This window comes from Thunnus thynnus, chromosome 12 (genome assembly GCF_963924715.1).
Source record: "Thunnus thynnus chromosome 12, fThuThy2.1, whole genome shotgun sequence".
In the NCBI taxonomy this organism is placed as follows: Eukaryota; Metazoa; Chordata; class Actinopteri; order Scombriformes; family Scombridae; genus Thunnus; species Thunnus thynnus.
The window spans coordinates 13,963,997-13,983,608 of NC_089528.1; the positions used below are offsets into that span (position 1 = coordinate 13,963,997).

The 19,612-nt window shown below is 40.9% G+C and overlaps 2 protein-coding genes across 4 annotated transcripts in view; both read right to left on the minus strand.

Annotated features, from left to right (window-relative positions):
• Positions 1-4: 4 nt before the first annotated feature.
• wdr47a (WD repeat domain 47a) lies at positions 5-14,895 on the minus strand. Of its 2 annotated transcripts, none has more exons than XM_067605659.1 (17): positions 14,607-14,895; positions 12,736-12,905; positions 12,145-12,228; positions 11,819-11,903; positions 10,089-10,220; positions 9,685-9,861; positions 8,969-9,480; positions 8,690-8,810; positions 6,450-6,631; positions 5,433-5,678; positions 5,272-5,335; positions 4,628-4,785; positions 3,583-3,749; positions 3,326-3,496; positions 3,087-3,218; positions 2,774-2,992; positions 5-1,647 (listed from the first exon to the last, which is right to left on the minus strand). In XM_067605659.1, exons 2-17 carry the CDS (start codon positions 12,891-12,893, stop codon positions 1,505-1,507), a joined length of 2,751 nt encoding a protein of 916 aa, XP_067461760.1. In that variant the 5' UTR covers positions 12,894-12,905; positions 14,607-14,895; the 3' UTR covers positions 5-1,504. The 2 variants fall into 2 exon arrangements, with proteins under 2 accessions (XP_067461760.1, XP_067461761.1); XM_067605660.1 differs by lacking the exon at positions 14,607-14,895 and adding an exon at positions 14,452-14,582.
• A 3,154-nt stretch (positions 14,896-18,049) lies between these two features.
• Positions 18,050-19,612, minus strand: part of camsap2b (calmodulin regulated spectrin-associated protein family, member 2b) — a 34,485-nt gene continuing 32,922 nt past the window's right edge. For both annotated transcript variants that reach the window (XM_067605669.1, XM_067605668.1), the window contains one exon: positions 18,050-19,603. In XM_067605669.1, the coding sequence (XP_067461770.1) occupies positions 19,304-19,603 (300 nt within the window). In that variant the 3' untranslated portion in view covers positions 18,050-19,303. The remainder of the gene's footprint in view (positions 19,604-19,612) is intronic.

A 19,612-nucleotide genomic window follows, 5' to 3' on the forward strand; every position in this document is an offset into this window, starting at 1 on the left:
CAGCTTGTGTAAAAGACACTTTATTGAACGTACCAGCAGACTCATTCAGTTAGCTTGAATTAATTAAAGTCACCTTTAAAAACAAGAATTAGAAAGGCTTGATACAAGAGCCACTAGCATTTCAAAAACATACTAATAACTGTACATACATAAACACAACTGAAATAAATACATCTATGTACGCATTAGTTTGGCCTTATTTGTTAAAACAATATACTATACATAAGCATAAAAACTTAAATATGCATCTTTAAAAGTAAATCAGGAAGATAAAACGTTGTTAGAAGACAAAGTGCGCATGTAAAATACAAGAAAAGAAGACAATGCAAATGCCCGAAATACTGGTTTTAAATATCTAAACACCCGTGCTTCCATCCAGATTTCATTGTGCATACGGTTAGACCCTTGTTAGGGGTAAATACTGCCACCTACTGTTGTTACATTAATACAGCAGGAGACAAACCAAAGCTTTTGAACACTGAAAAATCCTAAACTGAATTGCTAGAGCGCTCAACCAAAAATTACACTGGTATTTCCCTTTGATGGCGACATAATAACAATCTTCCATTGCAAGCAAGCCATTGCAAGACACTGTAACAGCTTCAGCGCAAAAACACTGATTTTTCAAATTGAAAACAAATGCACAAGCTAATTTACACATTTTGAGTCGTAGTGATGCAGTGGATACAGTAACATGAGACATCAGTACATCCCACTGGGGGGAAGCAACAGCTGACTGATCGACAGATAGTTTGTCTGCCACAGACTCCGCCTCCCGACAGGGAAAGCTCACTACTGACACACTGAAAAATTACATTTTACACCATAAATTCAACTTGTTTCCCCAAACAATAGCAGCATAACACCAGCTGTAAGAAAATGATATGCAAAAAAAAGAAGGAATGTACGATTTAACAAAATTGATCTTCTAAAATGACCATATTTACTTTTTTTTTAACAACATTTTTTGTTATGGAAACTCAAGAAAGGCACCGTCATGAGCAAAGCACTCTGTCCTGTCTATCCTCGACAACTCTTCAGTAGAAGTACATGTGGCGACCATTAACTGTATATAAATATATATATTATATACAGTCAATGGTAGCAACTGACTGGTGTGTGCAGGAGGTGAGAGTTTAAGATGTCACCACGTGGATTTAAAGGATGAAGTGATGAGTGACAGTAAGGAATGATTCTGCCGTTTGACCCTCAAGATGACGACAATAAGTGTGATCGATGAAACGTGAGCGATCTAAAGAAAAAGGAGAACATGCAGCATGTGCTTCTGATGTGTTTGAATCCATTTGCTTTCCTACAGACAGGAGGGAAAGGCTCATTCACCTGTTTGTGTGGTTTTTGTTTTGTTTGTGACTTTTTTTTGTCGAGTGTGTTAAAAGGGTGGGACAGTGTTGGTGATGTGGGAGGAGAAGTGGTTTTTTTTAGTTTTTTTTAGGGGAATGTGTGTGTGTGTGTGTGTGTGTGCGTGTGCGTGTGCGTGTGTTTGTTATGGGTTGTGTGTCCAGAGTGTGACAGTGCGGTCAGCAGAGGATGAGAGGAAGGACAGGTCTTGTGTGTGCCATCGACACTGTATCACCTTGTCGCCGTGCTCTCCCACCGTGGTCAGAGGCAACTGCTTGGTCAGGTCACCTGGACACACATACAGGAAACAGATTCAAAATCAAGACACACATCCCACATTAGATTAAAGACTTAAGATATTTTTATGTGGAGGACGACTGAAGGTTCATATTGGTCACATCAGTCACAATAACTTGAGTTCTGCTAGAAATGCAAAAGTTAATATTTGTAATGTTTTAAAAGGCAAATCTGGTGATATTTAATATTTGTCTTATTATCAACAAATCCCATGAAAAGACCAAAACCAACAATGAAATGATCCTACTAAGCACACCAAATCCGCAGCTGAAATTGGTCCCCCTCCAACCCCCCAAAACATCGAACTATATATATTTGTGTCACTTTCTTTTTCTTCTTTTTTAATATTTGCAGCTTCAGTAGAAGTGAATGGGCTTTGAGCAGAGTACCACTGGGTAGGGAAGATGGAAGGTATTAAGAGACAGAATACAGTAATGTTTGATTTTGGTATTTTTGTTTTGTTGACAATAACAAAAATATGGAGTATCACCAGATTTATATTTAAATAATACAGTAGATCAGTAATCCCAGAAATACACAGTATGAGCCAGAGGGATGCTTGAAGTCAATTCTCTTCTGCTTATCTTTAAAGACTAAAATCTGGGAAAAACATACTTTTCTTCATCATAGATGCTGAAATAATGTGCACATGTACATTATTGGGAATACAGCAGGTATTTCCATTAATAGCCACAATCTGCTTAGGTGAGAAAACCGTGCACATTGCAGCAAAAACGTTCATTTGATGCTTAATGTTTCTGCACATAAAGCACTTAGCTGCACCTCATGGTAAGCCAACGAATGCACAGAGTGTAAGGAGATGATCAAATGTGCCAACAGCTTTAAATCTACTGTACCTGCATACTGATTTACTATACAGCTGACATACTGAAATGCCATAAAGACATGCAAGCTGCATCATATGGATCATATGCATAACAAGTGTTGTCAGGTCCCCTATAAGTACACAGATGTAAACACACAAGCACGACCCATTTCATATCTGCGGTCACAGTAAAACAGGACACCCCTTGTGTCCGAAAATTAAAGACAGTACTGTACATTGCCAGAGTGGAAATGTGGGCTTTTCATTTATCTGTCGGCAGGTTAGACGTACCCTGGAGGTTGGTGACCATGACCTTTGTGTCGTAGGAGCCGGTAAGCAGGTAGTGAGCTCCAGGAGAGAACCTGACAGACCGCACGTCGCTGGTGTGCGGCCGATACACCTGGACGATGCGTCCTCCTCTTATGTCATACAGCATGCAAGCGCTGTCTTCCTGCCCTGTTGCTAAGAGACGACCGCTAGGATCGACTGCTACCGAGGCAACAGGACTGCCTGTGGAGTAAAGAAGAGAGGTGTAGCTCTAAAACCAGCGAAGACATTGCAAACACGGAGGTGAAACTCATGACACACAGAGCATGAACCATACCTGAGCCGTGGAAAGCAGTTCCCACTACTCGCACGCAGCTGGGCACCCTGAGGTCCCAGAAACGCACCGTCTTGTCTTGGGAGCCGGAGGCGATCATCCAGCCTCCCCACGTATAAAGAGAAAGAATGTGACCTGGACACAAAACCCACAAATCAAACTTCCCACCACTCACAGCAGAGGACACCTCTCTATATTTGACTCTAGTCTTCAGGTTGAGAGGTCAGAGGCTGTTAATGTACCTGTGTGTCCGCTGAGGGCGTGCAGGCCCTGTCCTCGCTGACAGTCGGTGGTGTAGATGTTACAGTCTCCTGCTCCAGCGCTGATCAAGATGGCTCCTCCGCTTTCTGGACCCTCCATGAAGGCCAGGTCTCTGATGGTGCCGTCGTGCATGCTGAACTCCAGGTCTGGGCCTAGAACCAGAATAAGATACCTTCTTAATGAGTGCTGACACCATCAAAGAAGACTATCAGAGCGCATTCATGCAGAGTACGCTCACCCGTGGCGTTGCACGTCTCTGCACTGAAAGGTAGGACTTTAACATATTTGTCATTGGAGCCTGTAGCCAGCAGCTGCCCGCAGTGGCTCCAGGCCACACAGTAGATGGAACCTTTGTGGTGTTTGTTCCTCTTGAAGCGCACAACTGGCTGCTTTGTTTGACTTGACCTGCCGAGGACAGACAGAACGGAGACGAGGAAAAATAAATTAGTGAAGGGAAGAAACAAGACTGTGGCAAATAAAAACAAATTAGCTGGGATTGTAAAAGCAGCTGGGACAATATTAGGTCACTAGCAAAGGTCATTAGCTGCTTTGTATAATACTGCTGCATACAGGAAAGCTCTGTCTATTGTTAATAGCCCTGAACATCCCCACTATTCTGAATTTGAGTTAATGCCTTCTGGACATTATAGGACAACAAAAAATATACAAGGGATCCTTTGTACCAAATGAAATCAATATAATGAACAAACAGCACTACAATATCACCATGTTGGGGGATCTCCTTGAACTGTACTGTGTATAACTGTTGCATAGACAGTATATTGATGTACTGCTGATGTCTGACCTTGTGTGTCTCTTCATTGTTTTTTATTGTGTTGTTGTTGTTTATGGTGAGACAAAGACAAATGTCCTGCTATAGCGGGATAATAAAGTTATATTCTATTGTGCCTGCTTTTACTGTATGTTGTAAATTTATTTAAATTTATTTGAATTTACAAAAATGTCAAAGCTACTGCACACTACCCTAACACAAGAAGGTGCTCCAGCAGAACATTTGTTAAGATAAAAAAAAATGTTTTCAGTTTTAGATTCTACACAGTTTATTGTGTAAATTTTCAGTCACCAGATCTTCACCAGAGCCCTACAGCTATGGAGCTTGTGAAGTGCAATTTGGCATCAACACAAAAAAGGTAAAAAAAAAAAAAAAAGCACTCTTCTTTCTCCTTAAGATCAAGGATTCCTACTCTCTTTCTATCCTACTGTTGATAAGAAAAACAAAAAAGTTCACCATCATTTTTTCGGGCTGACTGCTCACATGTTACCTTGTGTCTAGTGTTTCTGGATAAGCGCAGACACGTAGCGTTTTGGAGTTGGACCCCACGGCGTAGAGCGCTCCAGACGGGTGGAAAGCAACAGCCCGAACAGCCTGAGTATCTTCTAGAGAATGCACCGGTACAAACAGGCTTTTTGGTTTGTCATCCTATTAAAAAAACACACAGAGTACATGCAATTAGCGGTATAATCTACTCTGATCTTCTCTACCCTATGACATCCATACTGTCATGATGCCAACGTGACATCACTGCTGTTCAGATGAAATGTTATAATCTGCTGAGTGAAATGAGCATTACTTTTGATCGTCTTATATTATGACGGAAACAAGAGGAATGTGCTCAACTTTAAAATCAAGATATATGACGTTCAGAGAGTGCTGGTTAACACTTGTTTCTGCTAAATACCAGAGGGTAACTGTGACAGTAATAACAGGTAAAATGTGAGACAATGAGTGACAACCTGAGACGAACTAGCCTTGAAAAACAGTGGATAAACAAAAATAACTTGAGGATTATTACTGAGCGCAGTGAAACACTGACAAGTATAAATTATTTACGGCAGTTCTGACAGATTTGTTCAAAGGTTATTTTTGCTGTGGCTGCTGTGTTGATGCGTTTGTGTGCATCCCTACCTCTTTACTCCGGGTTAAGGAGCCTGGAGAGTCACCTTGTTGACTTGCTTTTTGTTTCTGCTCACTGTCAAAAAAAAAACAAAAAAAAACACAAAACACAATCATCATCTAATTTAGCCCTGCAACCAACCCCGGTATGAAAACAAAGATGTCACCCCTACCTCTGGGAGACGACAGGGGACTCATCTGGGGGTGGGACTACGCGGCCTCCTATGGTGCGCTGTGGGGTGCTGCTGAGCACCCCTCCCCCTTGGGTCCTGTTCTGCTCCGTGGTCACAGATGGAGGGTTGTTATTGTCCTCAGACGGGGCTGTGTTCCCGTTGCCATTGCACTGCTGGGCCAGAGATTTCACCTCCTCTCCTAAATTCTCCATCCCCACGTTTAGCTCCTCCAGCTTCTGGATGGACCTGAGGAGCACCAGCACACATTCATTAAATCCATCTCCATAAATGCTCCCCCCCCCTCCTCTTTATATTTCTTACTCTTGTTATCTTTTGTTGTATTTTTGACATAAGAAAAAGGAGGAAAGCTACCTCACATTTAACTTTTGCCTCCAGACTGTAGTAGACAAGCTAGTTAAATCTAGTTAAAAATATAAAGGGCAGAGGACAAAAGAAAACTGAAGTAATGATATCATTATGCACATCTAGCCTTGTGAATAATGCAGAGGATACAGAGACAGGGAGAGGGGGGGCTGAAAGGAACTCTCAAGGGGGGAAATCAAAGGGCCTTTGTCCTGATGATAGAGCAAAAAAATAAACTAATTCCCCATGTTATTTTTGTCATGGAGTCAGATCTAAATGTACTCTTGTAGTAGGCTAAGAGCATGCTTAAGTTGCAACGGTAGATGTTTCAGACAGGTGCTATTTCTGTAGGAAACAATTGTCCACAGATGGTAGAGTGTGGACTGGAGATGGGTTTTGGGGGAGGTGTGTGTTGTTGTGGGGGAGCCCCATGGGATTCATTATTATCAGGGCGTTAACATGTACAACTCCTCATGTCTGACAGCTGCCCCCCTATTGTATGAAGATATTAAAAAGCCCTGCAGTAATTAGCAAGCTTAATTCAGGAAAGCTAAACCAGAACTACCCCAACATAGCAGCCCACCAATGTGACTTGAGAGGTGTCTATAAATCACTGATGAAGATCATTTTAACTTTCTCTTGTGGTGATTTTACCTGTTGAGGAACTTCTCTGTGAGGCTGTGCTGCATGTCGCTGGGTGGAGGGTCCTGCTGCACCCCTCCCTCCAGCAACATCTGCTGGTACATCTGCCTCTGCTGCTGCTTCTGTTCCAGGTGCTGCTGCACACGAAGACGCTGGCGATAATACTCCTCATACTTCTCCGTAGAGTCCCGAAGCTGAGGATCGAACACAGAACTGTTCATGCATTATGAAAGAATACATAGATTACATTTTAACTTTGTATTGTACATAGGTCTTCTTAGTCTTCCATGTATTAAACCTACTGTTGCATTAATTCTAAATAAGCAGGGTAGGTCATTTTGTATAGGTGAAAATATGAAGATTGGTCTGTACAAATGAGGCTTACAGCTGAACCAGGCCACAGCCAACTCCTATTAACACTATTCAAAGGCAGCATTGTGATCAGATGAACCCAGCTCCACCACATTCTTCTGTCAGTTCAGGTAATAGAGAAGGACAAAGGTTGAGACTGAGAGCCGAGGACAGGTCACTTCCCCTCTCTTCCCTTTGCTTCCTGTCCTGACAATCTGATGGGAACAGATCTATGTTTGGGGAGGGGAGAGAAACGGGCACTGTGCCAGCTCTGGAAAAGGATGGAGGCTAGAGAGGAAAACAAGAAAGAGAGGGTAGGAGTGTGACAGTAAGATCACAGAGGCCCCAAAGTCTGCTTCTGTTTCTGGCCTCTTTGTGTCTCCAGGGTGACGGGGAAGGCAGAGCGAAGCACGAACTTCACACTGTGCTGCACAACGGGCCGAGAATAGAAAAGCATGAGGCCGACAGAAACAGATACTGTGTTAACACTGTGTTTACAGGCAACACGAGGGCAGTAATGACTCATTCATTTTGGTGGTTGGGAGTCAAGTAATCCCCACTGACCCGAGATCATATCCCACCTGGGCTTGTTTTCCCCTGTTAGTGCCCTGCCCTGTCTCCTTTGTTACTGTCTGGCTACTTAACACAACTACAGCTGCTTTATATCCCATCATATAATATATAATCACTATATTATGAAACATGAACTTAAAATTGACAAATATTTTTTGACAAACTAGGTGTAACTAATTCAACATTTGTATCTATAAGCCACCAAAGCATTGTGTGTATCCTTGAGGTGTAACAAATGTGTTAAATGTATTGCCTTCTTCGTAAAACACTTGAAAAAACTATTTTTTGAATACTTTAAATTGAGTACATCGTCCAACATCCATGTTTTCTAGTTTGCTGTCGCTAGTTTGCTGTCGCTAGTTTGCTGCGCATTGCTACACTTCTCTCTACATTACCACCAAAAACTGTCAACTGTCACTGTTCATCAACAGATAAACCTTGAAACCAGCTTTTATTTGTAGGCTACTGTTCTGTTTGCTCTCGTGTACACGCACAAGCTAATGTTCACACTGTTCCACTGATCCACATGTAGCAGTGCTGCGCCAAGAAAAACAGAAACGTGACCAGCAAAGGAAGGGAAGAAGAAGGCTGCGAGCATGTAACAATGGATGTAAACAATGCAGGTTTCAAATTTTTAAAGATCCCGTCCAGATGTTTTAAGATGTATATAAAACACTCTGCTTTGAATCATTATTTGTGTCTGATATGTTTTTTCCACAAAAAAAGTTCAATAATCTCATTAAAAACCATTAAAATTGCATCTATTCCTTCTCCCTCATCGAAAAATCCTGAATCTATAAACATGCAAATATTCTTCATCTGAAAGTCAAACTCTACACATGCATTATTCTGCACAGTGAAGCTCGAATATCCGACTGAAGCAACAAGAAGAGAAACGCATTTTGGTGGAGGCAAACTAATGATTGCAAATGCTTTATGGAGGAAGGAAATGCATGTAACATGTTTGTTAGGCCTAAAGGATACACACAGTGCATTTTGGTGGATAACGCTGAATGTAACCAGAAAAACTCCACAGGACCCCTTCAATAAAAAAGGAAAAACCAACCACCTAGCAGCCATGTCAGCCTTGACAGTGACTGGGCTGGAGTCACTGTCAAATATGTTGGAGGGAGATGACTCAGACGCATCACTCTGAAAAGATTCATCAGAACTGGCCTATATTTAGACATTCACTGGAGGCAACACCCATCAAGGGAAGAAAACAATGCAAGGATATGGGAAAAAAATACAGCAGCTGTTAAGTGATGTGTGACATACAACAGGTCTAACAAGTTGAATATCAAATGCCGGTAATGTTTCGGATTTACCTCGTTCCTGCTGTCAGCGGAGCTAGCTGAAGGTGCATCCTCCCCCGGAGCTGAGGCAGGACGCACGTTTTGAGCTCCACCTGAACTCATCATCTTATCCACGGGTGTTTCTGTCCTTGAGCTTCACACAGAAAAACAGACAAAAAGCAAAAGAGGATTGCTGTGCCTCTGTGATCATAAGCGTAACTAAGACATCTGACAAGGTGCTGCGTAAAACCGATGTCTCGAAACTTTTTCAGATGAACAGAAATATGGTCAACTACAAATCTGAATCCTTACGTTTCAGGGGATTCCTCGAAGATGCTGTGGCAGTCGGAGCTCTCCATCATGAGACTCCTGCTCAGGCTCTGTGCCCCAGTTCCGGGGTAGTGGAAGTTGGCAAATGAGTGAGACATGGGAGAGACCCCTTTACCTGGCGCAGCCTCCCCGCCGCTTGCTCTCTTATCCTGGCCGGACAGCCCGTAGGACAACCCGTCCAACGCTGGATTCAAGGAGCGTGACATGTAGGTGTCGGCGGACTGTGGGCGGCGAAGAGGGGAGGAGGGGTATGGAGACAATTTGCTGATGAGTGGGGTGAGGAGGTCAGCGTAGCCAGTCTTTGCTGGCTTGACTAGGCGGTCCACGTGGATATTGAGTTGCTTCTGTTCGAAGGCGCAGGAGAAGACGCTGTGGGAGAGGTTCTGCATCCAGGAGAGCAGGGACAAGTCCAGGTCGTCACAGCCATTACCGCACAGCATGTCAACACCCAGGAGAACCTCGCTCTCTGTGATCTCCTCACCCGTCGCCTTGCTCTGCAAACGAACAAGAACGGCTTAACTTATTTATTTTGATGCAATTTAACCACTAACCACTCTGTGATGTAGTTATTTAGCAGTTCAGAGGCACAAACTGCTTTTAGAGTTCAGGTTTGGACACACTTTCCCATTCAAGGGAATAGGAAAGTGTCCAAACTTTTGACTCAGACTGTATCTATGTTTGGATTTAATAGTTCAAACCTGGCAGAACTCCACACAGCACTCATAGAGGACTCCTTTAAGAGCCAGCTGGAAAAGTCGATCTCTGCTTGCTTTGAATCCAGCCTCACTCAGCTTCCTGTCTGCAGGAATGAACTCGGCCACCATGGTGCAGGCCTCCTCAAAACACTGCACCCTGGCTGTGCTTGGGTTCCAGTCCTGGAGGACACCAGCAGAGAAATCAGAACGAAACATACATGCCAAACACAACATCTCAACAAAATATATTACTGTAATATCATTTAGTCTTATAGAATCATTATTTAAGATGCAGAAGATTGTATCAGAGAATAAAAAGATGCTTTGAGTCACAGCAGACTGTTAAAAAGAGTCAAATTGAGAAACTTTTGAGTATAAATGCCTCAATCTACATTCAAATTCCTTGCCTTAAACTCGGCGTGGTTTGTGAGGCGAGGCAGGGTGAGGAGCAGACACAGTTTGCTGTAGTCATCTTTAGAGGGACAGAACTCCTCCAGGGCATGAAGACACTTGACTGCTTCCTGCATGGTGAACTCCAACTGAAAAACACAGAAGATATTTTTGACTCTCACATGTGATTAAGGAGAATTTTCTCTCTGAATAGCTGACAGAAAAGCTCAGTGCCTTTTGAGAGAGTTTTATCTCTTTGGCAGCACATTGGAGGCACAGATGACTTTTAAATGTCAGTGAGGCTGAGGAAAAAAAAAAAACACTGCTTCAAGGCTAACATGCACCAGAAATCAGAGACTGGTTTGGAGAAGAAGAAACACCTTTCCTACAGATTCCTAAAAAATTGTCTCTCACCATCCTGGAATATCATTCTTAACACACAATCCAGGCCATATCACAACGACCAATACACACCCCTGGGCACAATATTGCCAATGAGCACACACACACACACACACAATGTCCACAGATGTCCAAAGAAGTCTAAACCTAATCTAGTTAATAGGACACGAAAGCTCTGGCACAGTGTCACAAGCTGCATTCAGTAACAGCTATGCCATGTGACAGTAGGCCCACAGCTAGCCTAATTTAAGAGCATGAACAGAGAGGGCAGAATGAGCTCCAAGTATGTCACAGCACGTGTGATTATATGAGAGACTGTGAGTTAGATTTATTGATTTGGCAGATTTTTTTTTTTTTAATTAACAATTAAGAATGTGATTTAGACCAGCCTCTTAATACTTCTTTAAAGAGTTTTAATAGCTTCTGCAAAGGGTTCATGAGCAGCAGACTTCATAATACATTTGTTTTGGTCACTAGAACCAATAAATTATAAAGAAACGATGCTTGAATGAACACATTCTGTTTATGTTTATAAGTTAATGCAATTTTAGATGCATTTCTGCATTTGGGTGGCTATATTTACATGTATGTATAATTCAGTAAAGAGTTTTTAGATTGGCACACATCATTACTCAGCTATAACCCAAACAATGTTCCATCTAAGATGCTACTCACTTATTTACTCCTATAAACCAGTTACTGATGCACTGTCATATCTTACTTTTTTTTGATTGTGCCATCAGTGCAAATCCAAACCTACATTGAAATATACTATAAGTGTCACATAACACTATCCATTGCTAACTGTTATAGTTACTTGTAGGGTAATATTGGGTTACAGGATCTACTTCTCAGTGAAACGGTAAGTTGGCACTTGCTGGTGACTTCTGTGGATGTGACATCACAGCTAAACAGATATGTTAAATATTTATCACATAAAGCAGGGATACTCGATCAAGCCGTATCAAAGGCGCACATAAACAGTTTAATCCGGATAAGTCCTTGGCTGTAGTGTGGCAAACAGCCTCGTCATTACTTGCATGTAAATGTAGCCACTGTTGAGCGCGCACACACACACACACACACACACACACACACACACACACACACACACACACAAACTGCCTGATCCCGTCTTTATTAACAGAAAAGATTGTAAACCTCGTTCAAGCTGCATGTATTAAAAACACATTTTGAGCCTTCGTGTTTACTATCATGTCAGTGGGAAGACAAAACAGTGCTGTTGGAAAGCCTTTTTAAAAGTTGTGTCGTCATCTGGGAAGCTTAGATAACATAAAAAATACTGACAGTTAGTGAAGTCACCAACTTTAGTGGTCTGACTTACGTGCTGCGGCTCGTCCTCTGCAGACATGGCGTTGTTCACACACAGAGCCTCCAGAAACTTCTGTTTTAAGATGATGTAACGAAACCTGGGAGCAACATGACAGTACCAAGAGTTGATATAAGAAATCCTGACACAAAAAGAAGCAGTTTAAGTGTCGAAGCTGTTTGTTTTGAAATGTATTCCCGTGTTAATATGAAGGCTATGTCAGCATCAACCTCTTGGGTCCCGTAACTGAAAGTCAAACAATGAATAAACTGAAAATATAAAACATACAGACATACGCTTGTACTTGAACACAATGAAAGTGATTCAGACTTTAAACACACCTTTTTCTGTCAAACTTATCCATGCACTCCAAAGGCTGAATGAACTGCAAGACCTCATCCCACTGACCATCAAGAACCAGTTGCCTAAAAAGAAAACAGTGCAGTGTTAATACACAGGTAGCATGTGGAATCATGTCTTATTATATAAATATAAGTATTATGTTATATTAATATAAAAAGTCCCAAAAAAGGGTAAACTTAGATTATTTTTCTGTTGAAACATATAAACACAACACAATATAAAAGAGTGAAGATTTTCAGAGTCTCTGTCTCCCAAACTGTTGTGGTATTTTCTTAATAAATGTTTACCATGACAACATAAAACTGCCTATAATCTACACTTCACATCAGGAGGTGAAATATCAAAAAGTATTTAATACTCCGGCTGAGTAGAACTGCAGATTTCATATCTGATGCAGCGGTGCAGTGTTACAGCATCTCCAGTGCAGAGGACACTATCAGAAACACTAAACGTATAACGTTCAACAGCTGCCTGTTGTTTCTGCCTCACAGTAAGCAGATTTTGGAGCTGAAACCAGAGACGTCTACACTCCAGACTGTCTGCTGTGACTGTTGGTGTAGTTCACCTACCTGAGGAAGAGCATGTCGTCAGAGTAGAGCCCATTGATGACGCCACTCTCCTTTTCCAGAGCCAACATGCTGATGTGCAACTTCCTGGAGTTGAGAAAGTCCAGGATCACCTTGATGATCTCCACCTCCTTCACGTTTATGGTTTCCTCCGCTGTCATGGTGACGACGGGCTGCCGATGGGCAATGATGCGTAACACAAAAGAAACATGATGGACCAGAATTAGAAAATGTGATTTGCAAGTAGGGCCGGGTAATAATTCAATATCATCGTTGAAAGACTTTCAGCCAAATCATATCATGATGATATGATCTTTGTTCTACACATTTCTGTCCAAATTCCTAGAAGATGTTATTAAAAAGTAACAAAATTTGTTTTTTTAATGTTTTGTATTACACAATAAAGACTTTGGTCTCATGTATGACATATAACAGTGTAGCACAGTTCTGTTTGATTATTCTATATGTAATTGTGCATCTATTTGCCATACCTATCAGGAAATATCCCCGTTGTTAATGTGATAATGACTTCAGATGTATTGCCCAGCTCTAGAGGCAATTTGCCCTTGAAGAAAGCATCTAACATGCAGATGTATAAGTAGAGCTGTTCAGTGCCAATAACAATGAGAAATGAGGCATTGCTAAAAAGCAGTTGTGCCAAAATACAGATTCCTTCATCCTAGCCTGGAGGTTGGTCAAATGTCAAGTTACATGCATGAAACTCAAACCTGCTACATAGAAAAAATGCCATGTCATCAATCTCAAGACATTACTTCTCCTACTCTGCAGAATTGACGTTTTGAAGATCAAAGGTGTATAATCAGAAAGCACAGCAGTCTGTTGTGATTTGCAACAACCTCTTGTTTGCATATTCACCTTATCGTACAACTACCTTATCTACTCATGCAAATTTTCTGTTATCTGTATGGATTGAACAAGCACATTAAAAAAAACCTTCTCAGGAAGTATTCCAATGTGTTTCTACATGTGGGTTAACCACTATCCAATTATTATTTTTATTATGATTTTAAGTCCACCTTTTTTCTTATCAGATGATCAGGGGCATGTTGGTCCTTGTCATCACATCAAGCTTTAGACTCTTATGTATTTATTATGCCTCAATTTCACAACACAGACCAAAACACCTTGTTTCTTTCTTTTTTATTTGTTACTTATTTTTTAATTGAGTCAGCATTGGAGAGTGCCCCTTTCAGGGGTTTTTTTTGCACCTCTCCATCACATTTTTTTATTGTTTCCGTGTAAATCAACTTGTATCTTTTGCACATGTGTAAACAAATAAGGCGATTTCCCAGAGATTAAGACAGCAGAGGCCAGGAGTCAAGTGAATAGCCGCTGTATTAGCTTGAAGGGATGCACACTGCTCCACATGTGGTGTTTACAGAAGAAACAGCTATTTCTATAATACTGAAGTCATGACAGTTAGAGGCCTTTAACGCATTCATCTATCAAGGTGAGTGAGCTTCAATACTTTACACCAACAGCTACAAAACTACCAGAAAAAGCAATATTGCCCAGCTTACACATAATGAAAGACGAGCACTGCAGTCCTGCTAAGCTAGCATGAGAGATGGTTAGCTAATAACACTGGCACTAAGCCACAAGTCAAACAGTATAAGAAGCTTAAGCTACTTGTTAGCTTCGCATAGCTGCTCAATTTAGCGACCAGATTACAGAAAAAAACAACAAATAGCTAGTTACCGTTAGAGCTCATATAAAGCTGACTAATTTAACCGGCGGTGAGACGAGCTAGCCAGGCCGAGGGGAGAGAGACATCATCCGCTAGTTAGCTGGGCGGGCGGGGTGCGCACTGACAGCTTTCCCACCAGCAACACAAATCTGCGATTAATACTCACCTGTTTCTAAAAATACATGGGATAAAAAAAAGGTTGTCTCCTGGGTGTTTCCGTGCTGTAACCAGACGCTGTCACGACGGTACCGCTCGGTATTGTTGTCGGTGGTGTTTGTTTCTTGCCTGGCTGTCCCTCCTCCCTGTCTGACTGACTGTGTCCCCTCCTTGCTGGATCTTTCTCTGCCGCTCCGCTGCGGGTCTGCTGCTGCCCAGCCCTGCCTGCTGCCTGCTGCCTGTACTGTAGGAGCACCGCCTCCATCCATCCTCCACATACACAAACTTCACATCAGCAGCAGCATCAATACACACAACAGTATAGAAGTCAAGGGCTGCTGTTGTGAAGGGACATATGCAGTGGCCCTGAGGTGCAAAACACAACAACATAGGCCAAGACACAAAAACAAAACCATACATACAATATCAGAAAACACACCTACAAAACATAAAACACAATAAGATTTCACAAAACGACAACAGGACAAAAACAAAACCAAATACCCCAAAACATTTTAGAAAATAAAATAACAAAACACAACAAAACTGGCCCAGTAGTATCCTACTATACATCCATGACCAGTCAATACATCAGCTTACTTCCATATAGCTAATATCACTGACCAGTCTGGTCAGGTCATGTCTGAATTGACTCCTGGCTGATCACAAACAGGAATATTGTCCCTACTTTGTGTGTTTTTGGGTTTTGTTGTGTTTTTTGAAATGTTGGGCTCTGTCTTCATGGCACTGCAATGACCAGCACAATCAGTCCTCCAAAAGTTTGGTATGTTCTTGAATCTCATTTTGCCCTTCTTTGGTATTTTGGTGCCTAGTGCAAAGCGCCCAGTTATGGCAGGCAGAAGGGGTCACAATTCATCTCAGTTTCCCCTTTCAACTTTCCATACATGGTGCATGGCTGGGAGGAGAGACGCAAACAGATTGGAGGTTCATTTAAATGAGGCAGTTGTGTTATGATTTAAACAGGAATAGGCATCTCCGAACCACGACTGTTTCTGGTGCAACATCAGTAAGCTGACACTTTAGGGATTTATCAACAAGAGCAAACTAAATACTTGCAGCAAAAATACACAAAAATAACAAACTTTGCTGTAGATATGAATAAACAATTTTGATTAAACACTCTCCAACCGGTAGACGTGTTTAGATCAGCATACAAATTAAAGATTAATGTGATTACAGTGAAGCTTTGATGTCAGTAAAGCAGGCTGCATCATTTTATAAATTAATCTGTTGTCCATAGCTGCTTTATACTGTATGAAAAACTACTCCTTCAGATCATCTGCAGCATCTGAAGACAGCAAGAAAGATATGATGATAAATCTGCAGCCTCAGAGTTCCACAACAGAGTGCAGTGTCATTACGCACAGTCATTCACTCTGTGTTTACCTTCATCAAATTATGTGCCAATAACACCAGGCTGCTACAGAATAACCCCAAACACCTCTATAAACATCAGACAGGTTGATTATAACTTGCTGTTCTGCTTGTTTATGCAGATGTTGATGATGTTACCAGGGCTCATCGTCATTGCCTCTTATAACAAAAGTGGTGTTTCATGGTTTCATTTCTAGTCTACACTTTCAAGATACTGAGAAAATGAATAGCAATAAGAGAGGTGACAATCTGAATCTATTGCTTCTGAAATGTGTATTTTGGATACTTAAATGTAACACACTATCGCCACATGGACTGAAGAGCTGGACTTGTGGTGTTTCAATACAAGTTTAACTTTTATAATTTAGCTTTCATACAATTTGTTGGAAATTATACTAGAATTTGATTTCTTTGTTCTCTTGGCTGGTTTGATTTGTTTTGATTTAAAGGATAAGTTCACAATGTTGAAACCTGTATTAAAACAATAGTCAGGTGCCCAAAATGAACATTGAAACGTTTTTTTTTTTTCCTGTAATCATTCCTCCTGTTCATACTGACCATTAGAAGATCCCTTCATAATGCACTTAAAATGTAATGATGGGGGCCAAAATCCACAAGCCTCCTTCTGTACAAAAATGTATTTAAAAGTTGTCAATAGTCAATATCTTTAAAGTGCTTTTTTCTCATTTTGTTACAATCCTTCCAGCTGATCGGGAAAACACTTTGTGTCGAGACACAAAGAGGGATTTTTTTTCCTGAAAAGACTGCAACTGTGGAAGATATCCACTTAATTTGACTAACTCAGACTGCTGAAGATTATCTTCAGATAAACTTTTAAATAAATTTTTTCTCCAAATGAGGACAGTGGATTTTGTCCCCCATCACTTACATTGTAAGTGTATTTGAAGGAAATCTTCTACGGTCAGTATGAACTGGAGGAATGTTTACGGCAAGCAAAACCTGTTTCAATGTTCATATGGACACCTGACTACTGTGTTAAGACCGACAGACTTAAACAATTGTGAACCTATCCTTTAACCACAAGATGGAGCTACAATGTGTACAGTGAAGACAGGTATCAACATAGGTGACACCTTGAAGTAGGTGTGAGCTGAAACGTTGGGCTTTGATTCAACATAATGCTGTTTGAATAGAGAAGTCTGTGTGCGGTCATCCTCCTTTAAACATAAATACATAACATTAAGATTTTTGACAAGGGTCCCTTAAATTTGTTTATTTAAGAATGGTGACCAATATACAATGGGGCATTTTACAGTAAAAAAAACAAACTTAACAACATATCTTTGGCATTTCTGTCAAATAGGCCTAATCTGCAATAAACTTATATATGGGTCCAACTGATTTATAGCTCTAAGAAGAATTTGAAGATATTGTGGAGAAAAATGCTGATTTTCTGAGTAACTACAGCTTTTATTTAATAGCCTTAAGTCTATAGCTTCAGTCTAAAGTTTTATCAGTCAAAAATACACTGCAACACAACAACATATAATAACTAGACTTCTGTTATTCCGTTACACTCAAATTAATCACGACAACAATGTGAAATGAGACACCGTGAATGCTGTTGATAGCTGGCATTTTAATAAAGCTCAAAGGAATAAAAAAAAAAAAAAATACAACAAAAATCCATGAACAATTGAGCATATTTAGTAAAATGAAAGGAAAATGAGTTCAGAGTTGGAAAAAAAAAAATACTATGATTTTTTTCAGTATACTTACTGGATTTGATACTTTTCCGCAACAAAGCCTGAATGAGACTTCACACCTCTCCTCCGCAGCTACACGTTGCTTTCAACACACTTCCTTCAACTACTGCACTGCCTCAAAAGTACACACCTCCAACAGGTAAATGTCGTTACAAAAAATACTTCTATATGCCAAAATATATCTGTACAGTGTCAACACATACTCAAGGAACGCATAACAAAAGTGTAACAGTAATGTAAAAGTAAAGCAACAAGCATGACAGTCATGAAACATCTTTGATTAGACTCGACGGGGACAGTGGGAAGGGGACAAGGTCTTGAAGTGCTATAACAGGTGAAATCATTTATTTACAATTGTGGACTACTTTGAAGGTAATCAAGATCTACTAGTTAAGACAATATGCACATTAAAGTGACATTTTGAGTATTTGTTAGTTTAAACGGCAACAAGGTCAATGGTGATTATTTAAATTACTCTTAGATTGCACAGACTTGATGACACAGTGAGGGATTTCTGTCATTTCTACTACTGATGATAGTCTTATCAGTGACACTGTTGAGTGATCACACTTTTTGTGTTTGCAGCACAATAAAAGGCCCCAAACGACAACATACTGATACACACAGGTGATAAATTATAAAAGCTACTCAAAAGCTACTACAAGCTGATTTTTTTTGAATGGAACTGCCATTATATACAAACTAATTTAACTTATATACGTATTGTATATTATGTTTCTCTGAATAAAATCTAAGACGCTTTTTAAAATATCTTCAAAGCATTATTTAAATGAAATAAATTAGAGTTTATTGCAGGTGCTTTCCAGAATTGTTCGATGGTACTCCGTATGTCCAACAATCTCATCATTTCACACTTGTGGAAAGTAATTGCAATCACAAAAAAATGAGGTATTTTCCTCACTCTTCTTGGCACTTCACTATACACACACATACACAAATTTGAACTGTTTATAGGTTTTCAGTCACATGTAAAAAAAAAAAAAAAAAAAAAAAACATGCCTGTAAAGCAGCAAAACTCATCAGAAAATGCTGCCTCTACCTGATCCCTGATCAGACAGGCCACCCTTTGCACAACCTGGGCTTGAGGGGTTGTAATCTGATCTCAGACCTGTGTGTACACACAACCTCTCCTGTATCACAACAGACTTTTTCAACAGTCGCTGACAAAATGACACCAACACTCACAGCGCATCCATGTAACACAAAACAAGCATAAGGCCACACATGATCAACTTAACCAAACGGCCTCTTTCGGAGGCGTGACATTCAGTGCTTCAGTGGTTCAACTAGGTAAGGCATTGGTCCGCCTATTATTTTCTTCTCTTTTTTTGGCACACGAGAACATTGATACACATGCTGACAAGTACACACTTGTGCCCCATTTAAGTGTCACAGTCAGCTCTGTATTATGACAAAAACGTCTGTGAGGCCCACTTGTGTTCTACATTCCAGTTGTGATTTACAACAGTGCCCCTTTAAAAAAAAAAAAAAAGGAAAAAAATCCACCAATTCTTCTGTATTTGTTCCAGAGAAGCATGTTCAAATGGTGCCCAGCCATCTGCCACTACTTAGTGTGCAGTTTTTTGGGCGTCCCCTGCTTCTTGGTCTGCCACAGATGGCTGGCGATGGTGATGGCGTCCACACTGGCGGACATGGTTTTGGCTGGGATCTGGCTGAACTGCTTCCTGTCTGAGTTGTATTTGTACAGGCCCTCAATCATCTTAGCCGTGATGCTCTTTGGCCCGATGCCGGCCAGTCTGGTGATCTCCTCCGTCTCAGGACAGTAGGTGTACACCGACCTGAACTGGCAACCAGCGTCACGGAACAACACCAAGAAGTTGTTGGCTTCAGATTTCTCCATTTCCTGCGGAGA

Bases quoted from the DNA above. Each gene is read 5' to 3' on its own strand.
- wdr47a (XM_067605659.1), bottom strand. From the start codon at position 12,893: ATGACAGCGGAGGAAACCATAAACGTGAAGGAGGTGGAGATCATCAAG. The intron at 10,221-11,818 runs GTAAGTCAGACC...TGTGTTTTTCAG, and splicing joins CAGAGGACGAGCCGCAGCAC to TTGGAGTTCACCATGCAGGA. The intron at 3,219-3,325 runs GTACATTAACAG...TTTTGTGTCCAG, and splicing joins CGCCCTCAGCGGACACACAG to GTCACATTCTTTCTCTTTAT.